This window comes from Tinamus guttatus, unplaced genomic scaffold (assembly GCF_059628265.1).
Source record: "Tinamus guttatus ecotype Peru unplaced genomic scaffold, ASM5962826v1 Tinamus_guttatus_pri_ptg000327l, whole genome shotgun sequence".
Classification (NCBI taxonomy): Eukaryota; Metazoa; Chordata; class Aves; order Tinamiformes; family Tinamidae; genus Tinamus; species Tinamus guttatus.
Window position 1 is genome coordinate 4556084 of NW_028288861.1, and position 23355 is coordinate 4579438.

Below are 23355 nucleotides of genomic sequence, written 5' to 3' on the forward strand. Positions count from 1 at the left end.
TATTCAGCTATACCTATTGTAACATTATTTGCTCCACATAGCATCTTTAAAGAGGGCTGCTTCAGTTATGCAACAGAATTGGGAACATAAAGACAGTTAATGCAATTATAAATCACAGTCAAGGCTTATGTTGCAGATGAGAATTTGAGAACACCAGCACCATTACCACAAATCCTGTGTTTATTCTTTCTAATGATTCTTGCATCTGATTAGAATTGTGCAATGAAGCACGTTACACATTTTACAATGGGGCACATTATACATTTATCTTAATAAAAATCAGACATCCAAAATTGATGTATTGTCAGCACAGTCATAAAATGACTGAGTTCTACCTATGGTGGTGCTGACTGTTTTAATCAGGTTTGTTTCATTCCCTCCACCCCCCACCCCTTCTGTAGCAGATTTAAGCTGCTTTCTGCCACTATCAGCAGCCAGCAAAGTGGTTGTGTGTACTGATAACTTCCTGTTTTAGCTCAGTGATGCTTGATGCTTTACTCTATTATGGCAAGCTCAAATCACAGGCAGGACTAAGAAGCAAACCTAACAATTTATATTAAAAGCAATCCTGTGAGCACCAATTGTCATATATAAAAGCATAGAAGAGCAGACTATAAAATTTTGCACTGACCATTAATATATCTTCAACTAATGACCTTGAAATATGTGGCTGCATTAGAGAAGGGCACTAAGAATTCTAGTAACTCGTGGCCATAAAGATAACTAGAGACAAGAATGGAATCAAATATTTGGATCAATTGTACTAATAGAAATGATGCAAGTCAAAATAACTTTCAATACCATTTCTCAAACGTTTCAATATTGTATGGTATTTTCTTCCAGGGTGAACCTCTACTGGTAAAATTGTGACTGTCACAGTCACTCTTAAGACCAGTCTTGCCTGATAAAATACACTTTCTCCTGTGTCCAATGACGTCACATATGGAGCCTCCCTGGGACTGCGGCCTCGGCCTTGCCCAGTGCTCCCTTGAAAGAGCCTCGCAATCCTCTCTGTGAAAATAGCTCTTACCAAGACTGCAACCCTCTCTTACAAGCAGACACTTGACAGGAATTTGAAAGATTTTTAAGGAGATATATCTTGGTTTCTCCAATGCTTTAAAGAGTTCTCCAAAAAATAGCTCCTTAGGTTTTCCATCCCTCTCTCTCACGATTCTTCAAATGACAAACTCCTCCTGCCTGTAAACTTCTTTATTAAGACCCAACAGAAATGAGAGCAATAAACCAGGAATGTATTTATTAAAGCTGCACTCACTTCTCAGACAGGACCTCTATTTCTATATCAGGTAACAGGAGTATTTCACTAGTGTCTCCTGAAACTCATGAACTTCTCAGCAACCAGAGGACCCTTTCCACCTCTCAGGTACTCTAAGCACAAGTTTGCATCTGCCACACAAACCACAGGTTTTTGCTGCTGCTACCCCTGCTCTACCAGTGGGAAAATCGCTTGGTTCTGTCTGGAGGCTTCAGCACTGGGAGAAGTGCTGCTGCCTGTGGTTGCCTGATAAGACATTGCAAGCATTAAAAAAAAAAAAAGAAAATCTAAATTCTTAGGTATCTGTGGTGCAAGACTTCTGAAAATTAGACCCTTTCATATTATTTTTTTCTCAGAAACGATGCCATACCTGACTACAATTAGCTATACACGTTTGATATTTGCCTTTGCACCATATCAAATCTTCCCCCCTGCCTTTCTCTCAGGCAAACATTTACATGCTAGGTAACTTGAGAGGAAAAACATGCTCATGCAGGAGATTCCTGTATTTTAGATTATGATTTTACTACCTAAATGTTTCATTTTTATTTCAACCCCATTTAACCATGGCTCAGGTCATAGTTTTCATAATTTTCAAAACCATTACATTCAAGTGTTTTTTTTAAGATATGCTTACGTCTGACATCACAGTAGCGTTCAGACCAGCCCAGAAGATGTCTGAAGAAAGCCATAACTTGTGGACCTATATGAAAAAACCAAAAGTAATATTTTTCTATTTTTCAGTGTTTAAACTAGCACTAAAAGCTCCAGCTTGGAAACCAATCAGTATCAGACTGATCAAAAACGACAAATACATGAAAAAAAAATGTAAAAAGATTAATTATGCTCAAATTTATTCTTTCACTAACTTGCTATCTTCTGATAATCTATCTTTTTGTCTTTTTGACCTAAGGTATTTTAAACATTGAATGGAATGATGTAATTTTAGACTCAGAACAACAAAGGAGAGAGAAAAAAAAAGGCAAAGCAAAGCAAAATACTTGCCCTACACAAACATTTTGTCACTTTGGTACAGACAGTGAGGATGTTTCAGAAAAAGGGCAATTCAGACTCACACACAGCCCAGTGTCTCCTTTTATGAAACGCCCGCATGAAGCAGGTGCTATCACTCACTAGCTAAGTAACTGGCAAGAATATATCCAGTTGTGACCTTACTTAAAGAGAGAGCCAATGGGAGTCACAAGCCTCTAATGGGGGATGTATCTGTCTGACAAACGCATGCTCTATGTTATTTTCTGCCATTACACTTTCTTTTATTTTCTTATTTTATTCCTTTGTGTCTGGTGTAATTCTGCAGCGTAATTCCTAATTTTACTGCTTCTATCATTTCTCAGAACATTGTCTCCCTTGTTATGATGTTAATTACATACTAAGAAAGAGTTTATTTGCCTGTTTTACTGATCAAGTTAGTAAGCAGGGTGTCAACGGTGACTCAATTATAGTTCACTCCAGAAATTAAATAAATGAATAATCTTGATTTTTTAAATGATAAGAAGCTTAAAGGATCAAAATCACAATCATTCAATGGTAGGGTGATTCTGTTATCAAAGTCAGTTCCCCAATATTAGTGCAAATAAAATTAATTCAGAGGCTCTAATTTCTAGAAATTATTTCCTAGTTAACAATCATTATCTTATTACCTAGTAACAACTATCGGCAGCTTCTTAAGCAGTTAATCCACATGACTATCTGTTTGTAGGACAGCGATCCAGCTGCCATGGGCAGAGATGCTTTGCCAATAATTCACTCCCTCTCAAATTGCAGGGGGAGAGATAGGGGGTCGGAGAAAATTCAGTCTTTTTAGAACATTTCTTCTTTCATTTCCATGATTTGTTTCAATTTCCCCTCCTTCCTGAAAAGAGAGATATGCACATTTTCTTGTGCTTTGGAAAATCATTCTCTCTCTTAGGTCTTCTTTGCAGACTGTGTTATCAGCAGTTTAAATCTCTTCCAAAGAGGGGAACAAGTTCTAATTAAAGGCTACAGATATTTACACTGTCTTCCCTGCCCTAAGGAACTGAGCTGCTGCCAGCAATTAAAGGTGGTTGGAAATACCCTGGCATTACCATCACCAGGAACCAGTAAGTGCACTCAGTTCTCGTCTACCTGCCCCAGAAAAACTCCCCTGCTACTGAACAATTAAAACACTTCACAATCCTCTTTAGACACTCCAAGGAATAATCTTCCTCTCCAAAGAAAACCTCCCATTTTAGGTTGAAATCCTAATCTAATAAGGGACCGGTGGCAAAATTTTGCAGCTCATACAACTCCTTATAGCTAATTTCAAAATCTTTTGATGGAAACATACAAAGTGTGCAGGCATGGGTGTTGTAAGACTCAATATAAATAAAACACAGCAAAAACTGGAGTGGGTGGCTGCTATTGCAGTTGTTTGTTACTTCCTTTCAGATGTGGCTTCCTACCTTGCACACTATTTAGCTATTCAGTAATTCTTTTTTTTTTTTTTTGTGGAGCAGTGACAGACACTGCAGTCTGACAAAGTTCCCATTATTGCAGTGACAGTTTTCATGGTTTCCATAGAGAGCATATAGTTTATGATCAATTTATGGCTGCTTTACTACATATATTGTCAATGGATATAGATTCCCAATATTAGATGCTAGTAACTTTCTATTACTTTATTTATAACGATGTCATTAACTTGTCTTGTAACATGCTGCCTAATATAGATCATTTTGCTTTGATTTACAAGGGTGGTCGGCACTCTCTCTCTCTGTCCTAATGGTGAGTAATGGGCACTACAAGCATAGTGGACAGAACAGGAAAGCTAATGAATCCTATAATTATAGGAACTGTACAATATTGTACAAATTTCATTTGTAAAATATTTTATGGGGTTGTAGTCAACTGTTGAGCCATGAAAGAGACTAGAGCAGTAATTCTGGGATGGAGCAGTAGCCCGATCCCTCCCATGTTCTGGGAGAACCACGTAGAACTTCCGCCTGTGAGTCATGAAGAAACAAATAAGATTGTGTGAAATATTTTAACATGAGATCACAAATGGCTCCATGTCAGCTTAAACAAATCCATTGGTTAAACTAGTTTTGTGCCACCTAATCCTACAGTAGCACCTGCCAGTTTTGGTACTGTGGGTGGCACTAGAATATGTTGAATGGAGTAGCAGAATGCAGGTGAATGGCCCCTGCCTCTGGGTCCTCACTGCAGTTATGCGAGAGCAGCACTTTGTGGTGAGAACCAGCTGGCAGCAGCCTCTGCCATAGTCACCTCAGTGAGTGGGAGACCTGCCTGACACAGGCCATTCTGAAGCAGTGAGTGAAGCACATAACTGATCTAAATACTATTTTCTCTTCTTACCACCCATGCCCTAATAGCATTTATATTCTTTTCCTCTGACCCGGCCTCCTTCCTCCCTCTCTGTCCTCGAGCATTTGTTTGACCTGGGAAAGGCCCCCTCCGGGGTCCACAGTGTTGCCTGCTCTGCACTCTGGCAGGCTGCCCCTCAGCTGCTGCTCTTGCCCAGGCCTGCCCGGTGTCCCCGCAGTCTCTGCTGCTGCGCGAGCTGCATCGCGCTGGCACCGCGCACGGGGCACCCAGCCGCCTGGGGGGCGAGGAAGGCGGCCAGCAAGGAGCTCCGACAGGGAGCTTTACACAGCCCTGGGGGGCTTGCTTCAGCAGAACTGCATTTTAAAGGCTTTCCTTCAGTTCTTGCACTAGCTAGAAATACGTTCCCTTGTTTTGGGGGCACTGCTGTGTAAGCTAGATACAGTTTTGTAATCCCAGGAAGTCAGGAGACAGAATCTCTTACAGGGAACTTGCTCCAGGACAAGCAAGTGAAGGCTTCACAGAAGCAAATTATTCCCAGATTTCTTGGCCTCCAAACGGTCCTAGGAGGAATACAGCACAGAAGGGTCAGTTTATCCTTCCACCCTCCTCCAATCACATTATGGTGCCATTTGACTCGCTAGCAGTTAAACACTTCACTGCTTTGACAAGTCACCATCTGTATTTTCTGCAAAGCAGCACCGACCTTTGCTGTACCAGCTTAGTGAGTCTGTTCCAAAACTTCCTCTGCTCGCACTCGAGGAAAACACAGGCACACTGAGCGTGAGCGCTGCTCGGGCAGTTACGCATCAGGCTGAACAGTTCCCAAGAGGAACAGACAAAAAAAATCTTTGGATACAGTTTGGACAATCTGACTATTTTAAAATCAATTTCAAGTTTCAATTAGTAATCAGTACTACCACCCTAGTAAATAAAACCAAGATGAGCACTTTTGTTCCTGGAAGTAGATAGTGAGATTTCGTGACACTGGAAGCGAAAACCTTTTCCTTGCATTTATCTCCTCTATTACCCTTCTTCTCCCTCCATTCCTTTCTCCCTTCTCTTGCTCATTAGATGTACAGTTGTAAAGGAAAATCAGATTTTTTCCTTAGGGGCAGATTCTTTTATTCCTCTAACTCAATTTCAAGAAACTTGGTAGCAACAACTTGAACCAGTTATTCTTGTATCTGTGTTTCCTGTAAAACATGCATACATCTGGTGGTTTTCTGCTCGTGTTTGCCATGAAGCTTACGTGAGAAGGGATGAGGTTAAGAGCATTTGCCTTCATAATGATAGGTTGTATTTTCCAATTATAGAGTATTTATATTTTTAGGTATAAATCAGAATTGTTTCCAGAACCTCCGAGGCATGCACTTTTACTGAAAACAACTGTCTCATTCAAAACCTTCTCCTTTTTGGCAGGAAAGCATAAAAAGACACTAGGTAAAGAAAATGCTTACAGAGAATTCCATAATCAAAATCTTCTCCACAGAGGATTTAAATAAAAAGTTAAGAGTATTTCACAGTGGTAGCAACAGGGAATCTTTTTCCAGATTGCATTTTGCTCGTTTCCAGATTTGCATATATAAATATCAGTTTTTTCTGTGCATTTTTCTGGTCAAATTGGCACACGTAAATAATACAGATAATGAAAAGCGTCCAGCTGAACCCAGTAATCATCATACCGATTTGTTTTCTCCCGAGTGCTGCTGTTAAGCAGCTAGAGCACAACACAGATAAAGGGAGCGGATGCCCCATTCAACACTAGACTCCAATTCTGCACTACAGATAATTGGGACTGCAAAAGTGGGAGCGGGACCATCAAGGAACCTTTCTATTCAACTGCAAAGTGAATGATTTTGGGCTAACCTACCATAGACAGAAAATTTTTGGAACCCTGTTTGGGCTTTGACCTGTTTCTCAGAGAAATCTTCAGCTCTACTTTCACTATATTTAGAAGTCACTTCCCCTTTCACTGTTGTGTGCAATAAACAATTTATTCTCCAGAGAACATTTGAAGAAAAAAAATCAACTGCCCCTCAAAAAAAAAAGAGAAATACCCAACGTTTCAGAGAGGCTGTAGACACAGCAGCAGCATCTTCAGTATTGTTTTACACTGAAAACAGTGCATTAAGTGCATCTTTCTTTATTCTACATAAGTAATTTTCAGTATTACAACCCTTAAAATACATAAGACGCAGGTAAAATATGTAATACCTGGTGAAACATGTTTTCTTTTGATTGCTTTCTTTTTATCCTTGAAGCTATATGCAGCTGTCATTAAATAGCTGGTGCAGCATGTGTAAAAAGCTGTCTGTTATAGGCATTAGCCAGCTGAATTGCAGTCCCGGGTGAAAAATCATCTGCAGCAACAGTTGAGAACATTGATAAGGACACAGAGGTGCCGTCAAATCCTCACCTGTCTTTTAAGACTTGGCTGCCTAATTTTATTTATTTGCTATTTTTAAAGGTCAGAGGTTGTAATTCAATAACTATTGTCATTATTTCTAAATTTTAAGACAATCTGTACTTGGCAAAATGAGTAATCAGGCCGTACGATTTACTCATGTAAAAAGCAGTGTCTATGGAAGCCCACAGCATCAAGGCCTCTGGGCAGAGGCAGAGAGAGCAGCTCTTCCTGACCCTGCTGAACACAAAAGCAAGGCAATAAGCAAACAAACATCCCCCCAAACTACCTTGCTCTATGTTCTTTTGTCCAAAACTGAACACTGAACAAATTGGGTTATTTTTCTCCTTACTTTCTTGCTTCACTTGAAGTATCACTGGCCAAATTGTCCACTGGAAGAAAACAGAAGCAGTTTATTACAAATTTAAAGAGGCATTGCCAGATTTAGACCACTGCTAGATAAGAAACAGATACATTTTTACAGAATAAACCTTCTAACTTTTTATGTACTAATAAAATAGTTTCATTTCAAGAAGCTGAAAACATTCTTATCCAAACAAGTCTGTACCTAGCCCTGGGATTAGGGATGAACTTTTGGAGGATGCTGCGGCTGACCTAAGTTGGCCATTCACAGTGACTTTTCATACACAGCTGTTACCACAAGTATGTCAAACTTGACTCAGTGTGAAACTGGATGAAAATTCCGTGGAATTAGCTGCCTCATCCCTGCTCAGCAGTATTGCTATTACTTTGGACGAGTTACCGAGCTGACTGCCTAGCCCAGATCCACCTTCCTGCAATTGCAGTGACTGCCATCGTTACTGTGACTGGGACAGCTTTGGAAAAACATCCCTTGACAAATTACAAGTAACTGACTTTTATATATAAAAAGAAAAGGGTCATGCTTCTTGCACATTTGTTAATCCTGTTTTCTGGTGTTATCTGCACCACTTGCCTGGTGCTCCTCTCAGTCTGAAGGTGACCGCTACACCTCAGAACGTACCAGGTCAGAGGCTGAGTTTTCGCGACGAAATAAATGCTGCTTATTCAGATGGTGCTACAAACTTTGGATGCAGTTAACAACAACTGCACTCCCAGCGCGTAATGCTTTTGCAACATTTGGTTGATCCTATTTTGTTTTAATAAACAAAGGCTGCCTACAAGTGATTTCTGCGTAGCAGTTAAGTATTACCTCCTGTGAGATACTCCTTTCTCTAGTTACAGTTAGGCATAATCAGGGCCTTTTGTTACAGTAGAGCATCAAACTTTTTGAGGAAACAGTGAGAACAGCATATAAAATAAAAATGCACGCAGGCCACATGCTTTACTGCAAAGAGGAATTTGCTGAAAGGGTTATTTATATGCTTTTGAGAAAAGGCTAAGAAAAAGCACTCAGCAAGGAGGCCTGGGACACAAGAGCAGTAGTGGTAATAAGGAGACTCTGCTGCATTGGCAGAGGGGAGAAGTCAAACACGAGCTTATGTGCCAAGTGCTGGCTACAGGACGAGTGGATTAAAACCAAAAGCACTTTGTGCTCCCACTTGTTTCTTCAGGTAAAAAGGGACATTTATCCGAGTGCTTTTTTTTTTTTTTTTGTTAATGAACACGACTGCACCAAAGATATCTCATACCCTGTAACCAAATTCTTCTTATAAATGCAACATGGCCATTCCTGTAACAGATTCATTTATACAATCATAAACAAGTGGATTTACTTGCACTACCAAGTTTGTGGTTTTAAGTAAATAACCAAGCACAAAATCAGGACAAAGGTATTTTTAGTAGTTATGTGGTTAAATTACTTAATGAATTAAGGCCATGCATATAACCTAATTTTCAGACATTAAGAATTATCAAAGTTCTCTATTTACAGAATCTTGGTTTTGTTTCTGCATTTAGAACATACAGATTTGTTGAAAATGAGCCTTCTCCTCCTGTGGCTACAAGATTTGATGAAGAACTGTCAATCACCCAAGTATGGTACTTCTCAATTAGATTCATTTAGATACTACCTACTGCAGAGAAATTCTTTGCGAAATCTAGGGCTTCTCACTTGGGCTGTGGGCTTTTAGCAGCTTTACTTGCTGCTCGTGCAACATGAACGTGTTTCTGAAATGCTTTTGAGCAAAGTAAGATACTTGGATCAAATCAACATTAAAAAAAACAGTGGGAAAAATGATAAATGCTGTTCTTATAAAATTACATGAATTATCACATGCACTACCTACAGTAGCAGCTAACTTTCACAGCAACTTTTTTGGCTACTTTGATAGTAACACGGTACTAGTTTTACTTAAAAGTTCCGAGTTTTCTATTTTCCAGAAATAGCCTAGATAAGCTCTTCTCTTAAAGAACATACTCAGTACAACATACAACTTTGAGGGGGAAGTAATGAGTGGAGAAAGGAGTAATGAGATTGAGATCACTAATTGCCACAGATAGGGGAATTCCTGTTTGACACAGCCAACAATTGCTGTAATCTTTGCTGGTTGTTGTAAAAGGGTGTCATGAACAGGTTTGGGTTCTCCAGAGAAAGATGAGGGCACCTAGGCCATCTAACATGTTTACACTAGACAGCATTTGGCACAGAACGGATATTTAAATATATAAAGCATATCTCCTTGATACTTACTTCTCCCATTGTGCTTTATAGAATAGAGATCTTGATCCATCATGCCCAAATCCCACATTCCTTAAGGGCTTCCTCATCGCAGCCTACTAACTTTTCCCTTCTGTTACAGACGTCCCTAGAACTCCTCTGTTATTGGGTAAAACAACTAAGACGAACCTTAAGTGGAGAAAATTAGCTTTATTTATGCAAATTAGAAAAAGGGATTGTTAGAACTTTGGTCAGATGGTTAATTCTGTACAATTTACAATTATATTTATATACAAAACATAATAAAATACAGTACATCACACTTCCTGAGTCACAGTGTGTTTCTCAGTTCTGCAAATGCCTTTTTTTTTTTTTTTTCTGTTTCCTCCCCACTAGTTTCAACAAAGAAATACTATCCTCAGTTTGACAGTGTTTGGGTTAGGTAACACTGGCATTAAGAAAGAAGTCAATACACTATATGTAGAAAATACTTCATAGTCATAGCAATTTTAATAATTATTTTTCTATATTAAAATGTTCCTTGATAAAAAAAGATAATTTAATACTCCTTAATATGAGTTTGTTGTACTTCATTTAACACAAGACAAGCTGACATCAAATATTTCCTTCTCTAGTTGCAGAGATATGTATATTAAGGAGAGTTACATGTATATATAACTGATCATCTAAAGATCAGGAAACATACATCCAGATATAATAGATGTCTGAATCAGAGGCACAGTATATTAAAATTGCTGTCCTATCTTGGACAAGATATGTGAGCTTCAATGGCCTGGCGAGCACAACACAAGGTGAGCACAGCTATCCACCCGGGCGAGTGACGAGGTCCAGCAGCAAGGCCCCAAGCCTGCAAACCCCTGCGTGGCCACAACAGTCCTGCTGCAGAAAGCTGCTGCGCCTCACGGAGGAAGCATTACAAAGGTCTATTTAACAGCATTTGTTAAATTGTGGCCAGCTCAACAAGTTCTTGGAATTAAAGCTATCAATACTTATTGAGCTGAGGTTTTTCTTTTTTTCTTTTTTTTTTTGAGATCAAACAGTAATTTATAGTAAGGCTTACAATCTGTTTACTTAATGCAGAATGTTACATTATTAACTAGGATGGAGTACGGCCTGCAAGTAAATTTATATCCCAGTTAAATCTAAAGCCCAGACTAACTTATTTTCGATATACGCTGATTTAAAACAAAAATAATTTTACTTAATGAACAAATGTGGGCTGCTCTTAAATTGATCTACCATTATTATAGTTTTTTTTTTTTTTTTTTTTTTTTTTTTTTTTTTTTTTAAAACTGGCATGTATTTCTGGTATTTTAATACAAAATAATCCAAAAATACAGATTGGATAACCTCTGATAACTTCCCATGGTGATTCAGCGCAAACTTAACTATATGTGAGGTCAACTGTTCCTACTCTGATTAGAAATTAAAAGGGACAATTTTTTTTTTTTTTGCCATCAATATCAAAGTGCATAAAATTACAGTATGAGACTTTAAAGAAAGTTGGTCTTCAGCTGGATACTTGAACTTTTCCCAGGATTCTTTCCATGTTTAGCAGTCTTCACTTTGATGCTTTCCTGATTGCCTTTTACAGCTGATTCCAGCCTGGCTTTCATAGTTGGAGAGGAAGCGATTAGTTTTTTGAAGACTAACGAGTACTGTGGACCAATCTGCATCAGATTTTGCAAAGCAAACTCATGTAAGTATTTTGCTGAGTTTGTAGCAGACACCAGAGCATTTTCATCCAAAAGAAAGGAAATAAGGATCGGCAGAAGGCAGGCCACCAAATGAGCACCTAGAAACAAACAAACAACAACAACAAAAGAAGACACATTTTTGAAGAGCAGCTTCAAGTACTAGCTAGAAGTATTTCTCTCATGGACCAAATGAAGATTTAACACAAAGTAGCAACTTTACAGTTATTTGAGCTAGACAGTAAAATAATATATTTTTATTAATAATTTTGTTAGCTATTTACCCTTAAGGACTCGATTTCCTAGGGGTATTTTTTTCATTGATTTATCTGTGGCAAATTTCAGCGTGCCTAATGCTCTCCATACTAGCAAGGGGAGTACTTACGGTGCTCTTCCTCAGCTGCAGCCGTGAGAGCTACGATCACCTTGATTCCTTCCTGGACAACTTGAAGTTCAGCAGCATTCTCAGGTTTTGCTTTTTCTGTTTCCTGCAATTTTCCCACAATGGATGGTGCTAAAGAATGGATGTAAGGATATGACACAGTTTTGTTTGGATGCTGAAAGATGGAGTGCAGCAGCTGGTAGCATTTATGCTGTACCTAAAAGGAAATTCAAACTTGCAGTTACGAAGAGTTACACATAAAAATACAAGTCGGTGTGTTTTAAAACCTACAGCTTGTCCGCTAAAATTTTAGAGGAAAAATGTGCCTCAACTTGAAAGCTCATCAGGTCACAGGCTACTAATGAATTATAGCTAGTAATCAAGTCATTAACAGAAACTAGAACAGAAACATACTTCCATACTTCTTTCGACTGAGTCCTACATCTTCCTAGATGTTCCAGTTAACAGTTAAGTCTTTTTTTTGTGTGCGAAGATTGCACCTTAATACTATTTTGAAAAATAAATCCATTTTTGAAAAAAATACAATTGACTGTGCTTAGAATGCAATTGGTACCTTTGTCAAACTAGAGGCAAAATTTTAAAAAGCCTCAAGTCACTTAAGCAGCTTATGTGTTATTGGAAGTTAACAGCTAAGTGCCTGCAGCATTTTTGAAAGACAGATGCATTAGATAACATTTGCAAATGCATGATGTATGCTACTAGCATTTTCTTGCAGTCATATTTGGCATTCTGTGCTTCCTGTCAGTGGAAACCAACATTTATAATACCAGACATACTAATATGTTTAAAGGTATCTTTTACAGATGATTTATCAAGTTAAAGGTAACATTTTTATCTTTTTTTTTCTTTGCTACTACATGAATATATAAAGATGAAAAAAAAAAGTTCACAGTGAATTTTCATATTATCAAAACAGAAAATCTAATGCATATTATTTGCACAGTTGGCCTTTGACTTTTGTAAACACTGTATTTACAGTAACAATAAACAAAAAGGTTTTTTGTTTATTTTCTGATATGCAGCTTTTTTAGGTGAAGAATAACAATATACAACCTGTGGTACTACAGTCTAAAGTTACTACATAAAAATACTTGTATTGGGTTATAACAAACATTAATCCAGTTATATACTTGTCCAGCAGCATCCAGCAGCTGATGCCTAAGACACAAGTTCTGCAGTGCTGCTTCCTCGATACACTCCCTGGCTCCCAAAGAAGCAGTTCCTGCAGCTTAGGGAGTTCCCAAGAGAGAGAGAAAAAAAAAAAAAAAAAAGGTATCTCTTTTTGGAAGATAAAATGAACAGATAAAATGAAACAGGTGCCTGAAAAAAAAAAAAAAAAAAAAAAAGATATCACTGCTGAATATGTTCTTGCTAAGTTGTTTAAACTGTACCTTAAATGGAGTAGGTCTATACGGGATGAAATTAACTGGGCTCAACACACAGAGCCAACGAAATAACTGAGCAGAAAATGAGCTAACACACACTTAACATGTTGTTAAAAGAAATACTCTTGTAATTGGACGAGTACTTACAAAAGGATCTTTCGAGTGAAGCATTAACTGAAACTTCTCAAGGCAGCGGCTGTGCAAGCAGCCCCCGGCGGCCACCTCCGGGCTGGCAGACACCACGAACACCGTCAGGGCCGTGAGCAGGCTCACTTCATCCAGCGGGAGCTCAGCTGCTGTCAACAGAGCAGGCCGTCTGTTAGACTGGCATTAGAAGGTAAAGCTGTAGACTCAAATGTTACAAAGAGGGGAAAAAGAAATATCTTCATCTCTGCGAATCCCTTTTCTCAAACACTTGCATGTCCATGCGCTGTACAGCAGCCTATTTTGGCAATTACATAACATTTGTGTTAAGAACATGAGTTATTTTGATATGACTGAGGTCACTGTTTCTCAGTTTGCAATAACAACACTCCAGTAACAAACTGGAACTTAGAAATTAAAGAAATCATAAAGGCAATACAAATCATCAAGGAGGAAACTAATTGCTTTTATTTTATTAAAAACAAAACTCAAGAGAAATATGACCAACAGCGTACTTTTTAAAAACAGTTACACCTGTGGTAAAAGAACAGTTATACCTGTGGTCAGATGTAGGCAACAGAAGGCAAATTTAGACAGGCTACATGGACAAATTCAGTGACAGCAAGCTGTGTGTCGTAGCAGGACGACAACAAATGTTCAAAGTCCAGAGAGTTACTGTGTGCCAGAAAAGTTGCTTGCACAAGATGTGGCAAGCAAGTTCAGGGAAATCCGAGGAGGTAGAAAGCTTGCCACATATTCTAAGAAATCCTGATTTTACGATTTGTGGTTACAGGGCTTTCTATTGACAATTGCTTTAGATAAAGCTCCCAGATTGCCTTAGAGAAAAACAAACAAACAAACAACAAACCCAGCAATAATAATTCTTATCCTCCTTATAGTCCTGTATCATGGTCAGCCATGAGGCAGAGGTTTAAACACAATCAAGACTTCAAGCAGCAACATACAGGAAACAAACATAGAAGTATTTTTCTTAAAAAAATCCTTTACTTTTAAAACAGACCTTAATCCTCTGTACAGAGCTTAGATATTTAATGCTTGTCTATACACTGAAACCTTAAGTCCTGCTTTCATCACACCATGCAACTCTGCACTGTGGCAGCATCACAGAATATAAGAGGGAAGCTGCAATCCCACATTTATCCTTTACAGATACTAATTCATCATATGAACTGTAAGGAAAGACAGCAGCAGTTTTGCAGCAGTTTAATTTTAAGCTTACTACTCTAGAAACACAGTAGTTAAGAGAGAATGTTATTCTTAGAGCCATGCTGACATGATTAATGTTTAACTGGGGCTAGGAGAGAGCTATTACAACAAAACAATATAAAATGTAAGACTGCCAAAGGGACTTGGTTCTCTCAGAATAAATATACATCACAATATATCTTTAACTACTTTGGACATAGACAAAATAATTACAAGAAAGGCTACGGTTTCATGCATACAGAATGCTTTAAAAAGGACTTTACAGACTTGACACTTTGAAATTTATGTGGATTAGCACTTTTTAAAATGTGTTTCATCATCACTTTGTCACATAATATATCAATTAGTTTCAAAAACCAAATATCATTTTATACAGCATATTCACATGTATACACTTGTGTATTTTTGCATAATTATCTTCAACCCAAGCTGAAAGTGATTAATTTGGAAAAAGATTTTTTAAATCAAATTTTCCTGTACACATGAAAGCTGTATAAAATATTTAATTCTGCTCAGTATGGTTATTGCAGGGAAGAGATATGTTTTTGGAAAATGAAAAGGGAGAATCAGGAAAAGAAATGCTAGTGTGTGAAGACACGAGCATTGCTAGTGTGTCGACAGTCTCCCATAACATCCTCATGGGAAAACTCCGGAAACGTGGACTGGACGAGAGGACAGTGAAGTGGATTGAGGACTGGCTGAATGGCAGAGCCCAGAGGGTGGTGATAAATGAGGCCGAGTCTACCTGGAGACCTGTGGCCTTGTGTCCCACAAGGGTCAGTGCTGGGACCGGTGCTCTTCAACTTGTTCATCAATGACTAGGACAAGGGCACAGAGTGCACCCTCAGCAAGTTTGCAGATGACACCAAACAAGGAGGAGCGGCCAACACTCCCGAGGGCTGTGCTGCCAATCAGAGGGACCTAGACAGGATGGAGAGCTGGGCAGAGAGGAACCTCATGAGGTTCAACAAGGACAAGTGCAGGGTCCTGCACCTGGGGAGGAATTACCCCAGGCACCAGGAGATATCAGGGGTTGACCTGCTGGAAAGCAGCTCTGCAGAGAGGGATTTGGGAGTCCTGGTTGACAACAGGTTAACCATGAGTCAGCAATGTGCCCTCATGGCCAAGAAGGCCAATGGGATCCTGGCCTGCATCAGGAGGAGCGTTGCCAGCAGGTTGAGGGAGGGGATCCTGCCCCTCTCCTCAGCTCTGGTGAGGCTGCACCTGGAGTATTGGGTGCAGTTCTGGGCTCCCCAGTACAAGAAGGACTTTGAGCTTCTCGAGAGGGTGCCGCGTAGAGCGACAAAGATGATTAAGGGACTGGAGCATCTATCGTATGAGGAAAGACTACGTGAGACTAAGTGCATTTTAAAGCCACATTGTTTCACTGATAAAGCTTTAGAAAATGGTCTCACAAACCATATTTTCAGTTGTCATAGAATCAGATCTTCAAACCAGCTGATATCAAACAAACTACAAGGAATTGTCATCCATGAAAGAACTATAAAATCTTCATTTGTGCTGCAAACGACAAAGAAACTGGTTCCTACTACAACTAGCATGTAGACTGAGGACAAAGCAACAACAGCTGTTGTGCTGAGTAATACTATGTTTGGACCAAGGAATAAAACAAATTTATTCTACAGACATTAAGAAGTTTTAAGCATTCATCTGATTTTTCTGTGACTGAGATATTAGTCTTTTAGATTCGCATGGAATTGGTCCAAATGAACCACCTTTCACTGCTCGTTTTTTTGAGCACATAGGCACAACCAAATCTGTGCTTACTTTGATCCCAGCAGTCGAGCACTGTGACCAGAGCGCTGCGCAGAAGCTCCGTCCAAGCAGCCCGACTCTTCTCCGCTCGAGCCATGGGCGAAGACACGAGCCCTCTGAGCGCCTGCAGAGCCGCAGCCACGGCCAGAGGTAACTGGCCCCCATGCAACTTCACAGCAGTTTCCTTGAGTACTCCAATTATTAGGTACAAGATAGTGGGAAGAACTGAAACGCTTCCTGCAAAACAAAGCAAATGAGTATCACAGCAGTGAGAAACATGCAGGCACCTTTGACGCTAAAAAAAATTGAAGTGCTTTGCTTGGGGTTCTCTTTTTTATTTATAATTTATCATTTTAATTACTAGTGTGAACATAAACACTAGTAACTTGAAAAAAGGTTTCAAATATCATGTGACTTACAATACCAAACTTGCAGCCAGACTGCTTAAGTGATGTTAAACTTTTTTTCTCTTTTATATTAAAAAAAACAATATTTTTACCTTGTAGGTTGTATTACATGAAGTGAGTATTTACTTAAGATTCAGAGAAAGACAACAAGAGAAGAACCACTGAGAAGCACTAAGAGCTGAGAAATTATTAAAGTATATGAACTATTGAACGGTGGAGAAAAAAAATATGAGCATCTGAGTACCTTTTGCAAGGAAAACAATATCGTGAACCAAATTAACAGGTAGCACTTTCAAAACCAGTAAGAAGAAATAGTTCTCCCACATAAAGTGTAGTTAGGCGAGGATCTCACTGCTCCAGGAAATCATTAATGTAAAGAATTTAGCAAGACTACCAAGAAGCTCTCACAATGCAAACAGGTATAAGGAATATCCAGGATTATAATAGCAAAGTCTAACAAATATTCTGGAAGAGCGGAGACCTAAGAGGACAAGTAGGTGATCCCACTTTTTAACGAGCCTTCATCTGTCCTTGAACATCTGCTGGCTGAGAAGCCCGAACAGATACTGTGTACAAATCCCAGGAATAAGTAGGTATAGCAATTTTGCATAGTGTCTTTGGGCACTATAGGAATACAGAATCCTGCACATGTTGGAGACATTCTAAAATCCTGCATACATATATACTTCTTTCAACTTAAATTTTGATTCAGCAAAGTACAAAGTCCTTCCTTATTCAGCAAAATGCTCGTGTTCGAGATTTAATATATTTGTATTATATTTTTAGAGATCTTTTGAATAATAAGGACCTCTGACCTACGTGTAAATCTCTCTTGAGCCTCAGATCATTATCTTCTATTTTAAACATTCAAATATCTAAAAATTGACTGTTTGAATACAGTAGGAAATACAGTTTATGAACATCATTTATTAATATATTTTACTATGTATAGCATCATGACATGTGTCTGTAGTAAGAGAAATGCTATTCACAGGACTATGACTTCAGTTTCCTATTAAAGGAAAAAAGATGCAATTCTCTATAAGCAATATAGGCATATAAGTACATCTCTTGTTTTTGATCACTTGAGTCACCTTTGGAGATGTTTCCTTATGCAACTGACTATACAGCAAGCTTACGTTCATTTTAGTCACCTAATGCTTAGGTTCTCCAGTGTAAACATTGCATCTGGTCTGATCCTAAAAGCTGTATGTTGGTGGAATAACTTGAACTGTTGAAGTACTACAGGAGAAAAAAATCTCACAGATTATTTTTCTTACAAGAGAGCTGCCCTCAGAACCAAATTATGCTAGGTCTGATTCCTTTTGCTTTGAACCGATAAATAATGGTCTACAGGTGGAAAAAAAAGAAATCATATAATCACCCTGCAATGACAGTAAGAGCTGTCAACTATTTCACTTGGAGTATACTGTCTCCTGAAGCTGAAAGCTTGCCAAACATGACAGAAAAATAGTGTACTACAGCATGAATGAAAGAGAGGGAGAAAAAAAAAAAAAGAGAGAGAAAGGAATTGCCATAGCTTGTAAGTGATTTGCCTAAGATATAACATAGATACTTAACAAGGAAAAAAGGAAGAAAGAAGAGTAAGACAGAAAAGTTCTATATGGTATGGCTATTATGAATACTAAAGGATCATTCATATGAATTTATCAAAAAAATAAAAACAAATGACAACAACATCAAATAAACCCCAAAACAACAGCATCAAAACCCTTAACAGAATTTGGAGTGCACCAAAATGCTGCATGTAAGTAAAGTAATTGAGAAATTAGCCCTCTACAATGTTTCAAATGATCAAATATTCAAATGATGGGTTTTACTGAAAGGCACCTTTGCCTTTTGATTTCAATTGACAGCTGCATGATAAACTCCCAGAGAGCAGATTCAAGTAGAATAGATACATATTGTATACTGTATAGCATACTTGGCAGCACAAAATTAATCTGTTGATTGCATGTGGGAAGAAAAGGAAAACTACTTTCAACCGCTTCAGTAATTTGTTTTATAATCTGACAGTAGCAAAAGTAATTAGAAAACTGGCACAAGTAAATTAATAAAACTTGGTCAGATTTCTCCAGCTAAGAAAATTAGTTAATAACGATGGGTTCAGAACAGTCCCATATTTTTTACTTTTAGTCTTTCCTTGTGATGAAATAGCATACCTTCAGGAGAACAGATTGCAGGAACATCGGAGAGGATAACTAATGCTGCTGCTACCAGTCTGCTTCCATCCTCTGACAATAACAGATGTTTTCCAGATTGAACTGCAGGGCTGCAAGTTAACTTAGGGTTGAGCTGGGGAAGCTGTCTGACAAGAATACACACACACAGCTCTAGTGTTGCAAAGACTAATGATTTCCCAGGCACTAGTCCTCCTGTATCTTTGCCTTCTCCAAATTCTGGCAACGTTTCCTTTTCTGCAGCACCATCATCAACTATAACAAAAAAGATGAAACATGACAGAAATCGGCAAATTGTACTTTGCTTCCAAAAAGTTTTCTTCCTAGAACTGTTTCACCATCAAATGATCATGTTGACAAATATAGACGTGCGCATGCCCACAAACACAGAATGTCCCCAGTTCTACTGCGACATCCCTCCTTCTGAACGACCAAACTATGCACTGCCACAGGGCAGAAGTGTTTGCAATATGCTTAGAATTAAAACTTGCTGAGCTACCATGCCAATATAATTTCTCTCCATGTAAGGATTATTTCCACACCTCCCCTTGCCTTTTTTTTTCAGAGGAATTAGTGGAGTCTGTCTTGCAACAACTGTGGGTGCCAGAACTCTTTTTTTGCACTATTGATATTGATCCCTTCTTTTTTTTCCCCTCCCAGGATTCCTCCCTTTTTTTCCCTGTGCAAGACTCTCCCCACACTGCAGTTTCCAGTGTTCACTGCAGTTTTCCTGCATTCACTTTCTTCTCTGTTCATCCCATCCAGTCACCTCCAAAACCATGTGCTATCATATTGCCCCAATTTCTTAAGTCAGGCACCTGTAAAATACGTAAACCACAACTCATGACCAGCTGTGAAACACTTAGGTTAAGCAGTACGTTGGAATATGGCTTTCGAAATGCAGTTTTCCCAACAGAGAATTGCCTTAACCCTAATAAGATACATTTAGCATCTTGTACATTATTGTACCTTCTGCACTTCTGCGTTTTTCTTTCACATGTTCCTGAGCTGCAAAAAGAATCAGTCGAACCACTTCAAGGGCAGCAAGCTGAATATCAGGTGATTCTCTGGTCAGTATCAGTCGATGCAAAACATTCAACAGTTCTACACCCAGCTCCTAAAGCAAGAAAAATGCTTTATATACCCACTTGGCGATGCAAAAATTTTAGAAACAGGTACTCTCAGCCAAACAATTAATATTCATTAAAACCAACACTATGATTCAGTCTCACTAAGGAGCACAGTACTATTGACACAATCGCAACAGTATTTTCCTTAGATACCTAGCTTCCAGAAAGAGGAGCTCTTCCTCAAATTTCTCTACAAAAAAATAATAAGAGTAATGCATTAAAAACCAAAAAAGTAGAATCTTCTCAAAAAAGTAGAATCTTCTCAAAAAAGTAGAATCTTCTCAAAAAAGTAGAATCTTCTCAAAAAAGTAGAATCTTCTCAAAAAAGTAGAATCTTCTCAAAAAAGTAGAATCTTCTCAAAAAAGTAGAATCTTCTCAAAAAAGTAGAATCTTCTCAAAAAAGTAGAATCTTCTCAAAAAAGTAGAATCTTCTCAAAAAAGTAGAATCTTCTCAAAAAAGTAGAATCTTCTCAAAAAAGTAGAATCTTCTCAAAAAAGTAGAATCTTCTCAAAAAAGTAGAATCTTCTCAAAAAAGTAGAATCTTCTCAAAAAAGTAGAATCTTCTCAAAAAAGTAGAATCTTCTCAAAAAAGTAGAATCTTCTCAAAAAAGTAGAATCTTCTCAAAAAAGTAGAATCTTCTCAAAAAAGTAGAATCTTCTCAAAAACAAAAGATACAGAGAGGAAAAAATACCAGGAACGTGCATTTGCCTTCTCCTCACTGCTGTGAAGCCACATCATAGAGCTTTTCCTAACGGCTCTCGTCCTTTCCCGTACGTCAGGTTGGGAAGTGTTAACAACATGGCACTGTGGCCCTCTTTCCCTTATGGTCACTCTCTTAAACTTCACTTCTACTTCAGCCTCTCCCTAGAGCAGCTTCCCTTGCAACCAACAAACCTGCTCTCACTGAGGTCCCTTGCAATCTTGTTTCCACTGAATCTGGCACCACCGACTCCGAATTGCCAGCCATTCCACCCCAACTAATGATATATTTCTTGAAATTGTCACCTCTGCATTCTGGGATTGTGTCTTTGCCTGGCTCTCAGGTGACTAGTCCTTTCTGAACAATCTCCTTCGCTTCTCTACTCCTCACCATCAACACAGGTTCTGTGTTGTGCTCTTCTCTCTCCTCCCTCTACAACTTTGGGTCTTGGTAAAGCACGTAAGCCACCTACTGCTCCTCTCCTGCAGACTCCTGGCTGCACAGCAGACAGCGGGGATAGTGTCCACATTAAAATTATTCCTTCATTCTGACTTCTAGGGATGTCAGGCTCAAAGTAAGAAAAAGAGCCTTTTCTACCTAATTCTTCAAAACAGAGAGAGTACTGACAGAAATGTATACTTTAGCATACTGGAAGATGTTTCCTCATTGAAGATATTTGCCCAGGAAAAACTTTAAATTATTAAAGATTCCCTCACTTTTTATACATTTATTGAATTTCTCATTTTCAGATAAGCAAGTACTCAATGCTGCAAAACAACTTTTCTATTGATTGTATGTGGTAGAATAGCAAATTAAGAATATATATATTTGCTGTCACTCTCTTGGAAAGTCTCTCCCCTTCACCTAACCTCAAAAGCTAAAGAATCTTATTTATTTATGCACAAAGGCATTGTGAGCTTTCACATGCACTGAAGATTTAATTTGAAAACCAAATTATCTGTTTCTGAATTTTCTGAATAACTCTTAAAAGTTTTTCAAGAAAAGAGGTTGTGTCAACAACATTCTTTTCCTCATGATATTAAATTTCTGAGCTGTTGAATTTTAACCATAGGAACAGAAAGAAAATAAAAATGTAATGTAAATATTCCATTAAACATGATTTGACTAATGAAACAAAACATTACTGAAAATAATGAATGAGTGAAACAAACGTTATTGAAACAGACATTATTTAAACACAGGTATACACATAATACATATTGCACAATGCATATACAAATTCTGATTGATTACAATGAAGAAAAAGAAGAGCAAGACAGCTCTGCATATGAAATATGATTCTGAATCTAAAATTCACACAATTCCTTGTTTTAAATGAGGAATTGGAAAGTAGAAGACTTTAGTTATGCCAGAAAAGTCTTAGTTCTCTCTTGATTTATATACACTTAAGTTCCCTTTTCAAAAAAATTTTCATAGAGTTGTAAGTCAATTCTGTCTAAAAATCATAAATATCACCAAATATGCATAAAAATATTTTCTTTTGATATGGAGCACGCATAAAGCACACATGCTACAAGTAAGCAAAGATTACACTGAAGACAAATTGACAACAGAATGGAATGTACTTAAGACTTTCCATGCCATGAACAGACTACATAATGTTCCTCTGTAATAAATAGGACTGTTTTAGATGAAGAGAAACTGATAATCAGATATTACACTCATTACCAAACAATAAATCGCATTCACTTCCTCTAAACCAGTTATCACAGCAGCATACTGTTTAGTCATTGAATGGAGAAGGTGATTTAGGGAAAATTGGCCTTGTCCAGTGCCATAGGGCAGCAAGCCCTTATGGACTTTGAGGGGTTTAAGAGACAGAAAGCCTCTTCCCAAATCCCTGAACTTCTGTTTGGGATTTTGATTACTGTTACCTGATCACCCCCTATTTTAGACCTCGGCCATGGAACATCAAAGAGTGCTTGTAGAGCATGTAAGCAGGCCACAATGTTCTCCATCGCTGCATCTGATCGAGGGGAGCAAAGAAATTCCACGCTAATTCCTGTAAACAACAGAAAAAAAAATCTTGAAAAATTAAAAAGTAGTTTTGTAAATTAAGCTAAGTAGTCTGTGGTGAACAGACATAGGAAATAACATTTGCACCAGTGAACTGATCTCCTATTGCAAAAATTTGGAGCAAAAACCCTATTTCCAACACAACATGAAAGGACTTCTGCTTCTAGGCAATACAAAAAAATGATTATAACCAGCTATTGCCAAAAAAACAAACAAACAATATAAACAAAATAAATGAACAACCCCACAAACAATTTCTGAGTAAAACAGGGAGTTCTAGGTCCAAAAAATTGGTGGCAATTCATAACAGCAGCATAGCAGAATACTTGCCTAACCATACTGGCTTCTGTAATAGAACGAAACGACAGAGAAAGCAGTAACAGCTCACAAAGTCAAAGGCTGAGACTTACTCTTCCCATTTCGCAAAAATTCCAAGATTGCAGCTAACCATATGCTTACCACAACTGGACTACCAACTAAAAATACACTACATGAACAAAATGCTTGCAAATCCTAGATCAGAAAAAACAACTGCTTCTTTCTGAACACTCTTCAAATTATATTCTATGGCACTGAAGAGAAACTTGATGTTCTGAGAGCCATACTCTCAATTTTGTTATACAA

The 23355-nt window shown here is 38.2% G+C and overlaps 1 protein-coding gene across 3 annotated transcripts in view; it reads right to left on the reverse strand.

Annotated features, from left to right (window-relative positions):
• Positions 1 to 11072: 11072 nt before the first annotated feature.
• HEATR5A (HEAT repeat containing 5A) overlaps positions 11073 to 23355 on the reverse strand; it is a 52008-nt gene continuing 39725 nt past the window's right edge. For 2 of the 3 annotated variants that reach the window (XM_088529289.1, XM_088529287.1), the window contains exons 30-36: positions 22590 to 22717; positions 19831 to 19978; positions 18844 to 19116; positions 16266 to 16490; positions 13254 to 13402; positions 11704 to 11917; positions 11073 to 11419 (exon numbers count right to left, since the gene is read on the reverse strand). In XM_088529289.1, the coding sequence (XP_088385415.1) occupies positions 11118 to 11419; positions 11704 to 11917; positions 13254 to 13402; positions 16266 to 16490; positions 18844 to 19116; positions 19831 to 19978; positions 22590 to 22717 (1439 nt within the window). In that variant the 3' untranslated portion in view covers positions 11073 to 11117. The remainder of the gene's footprint in view (positions 11420 to 11703; positions 11918 to 13253; positions 13403 to 16265; positions 16491 to 18843; positions 19117 to 19830; positions 19979 to 22589; positions 22718 to 23355) is intronic. The other variant, XM_088529288.1, reaches the window with a different exon arrangement.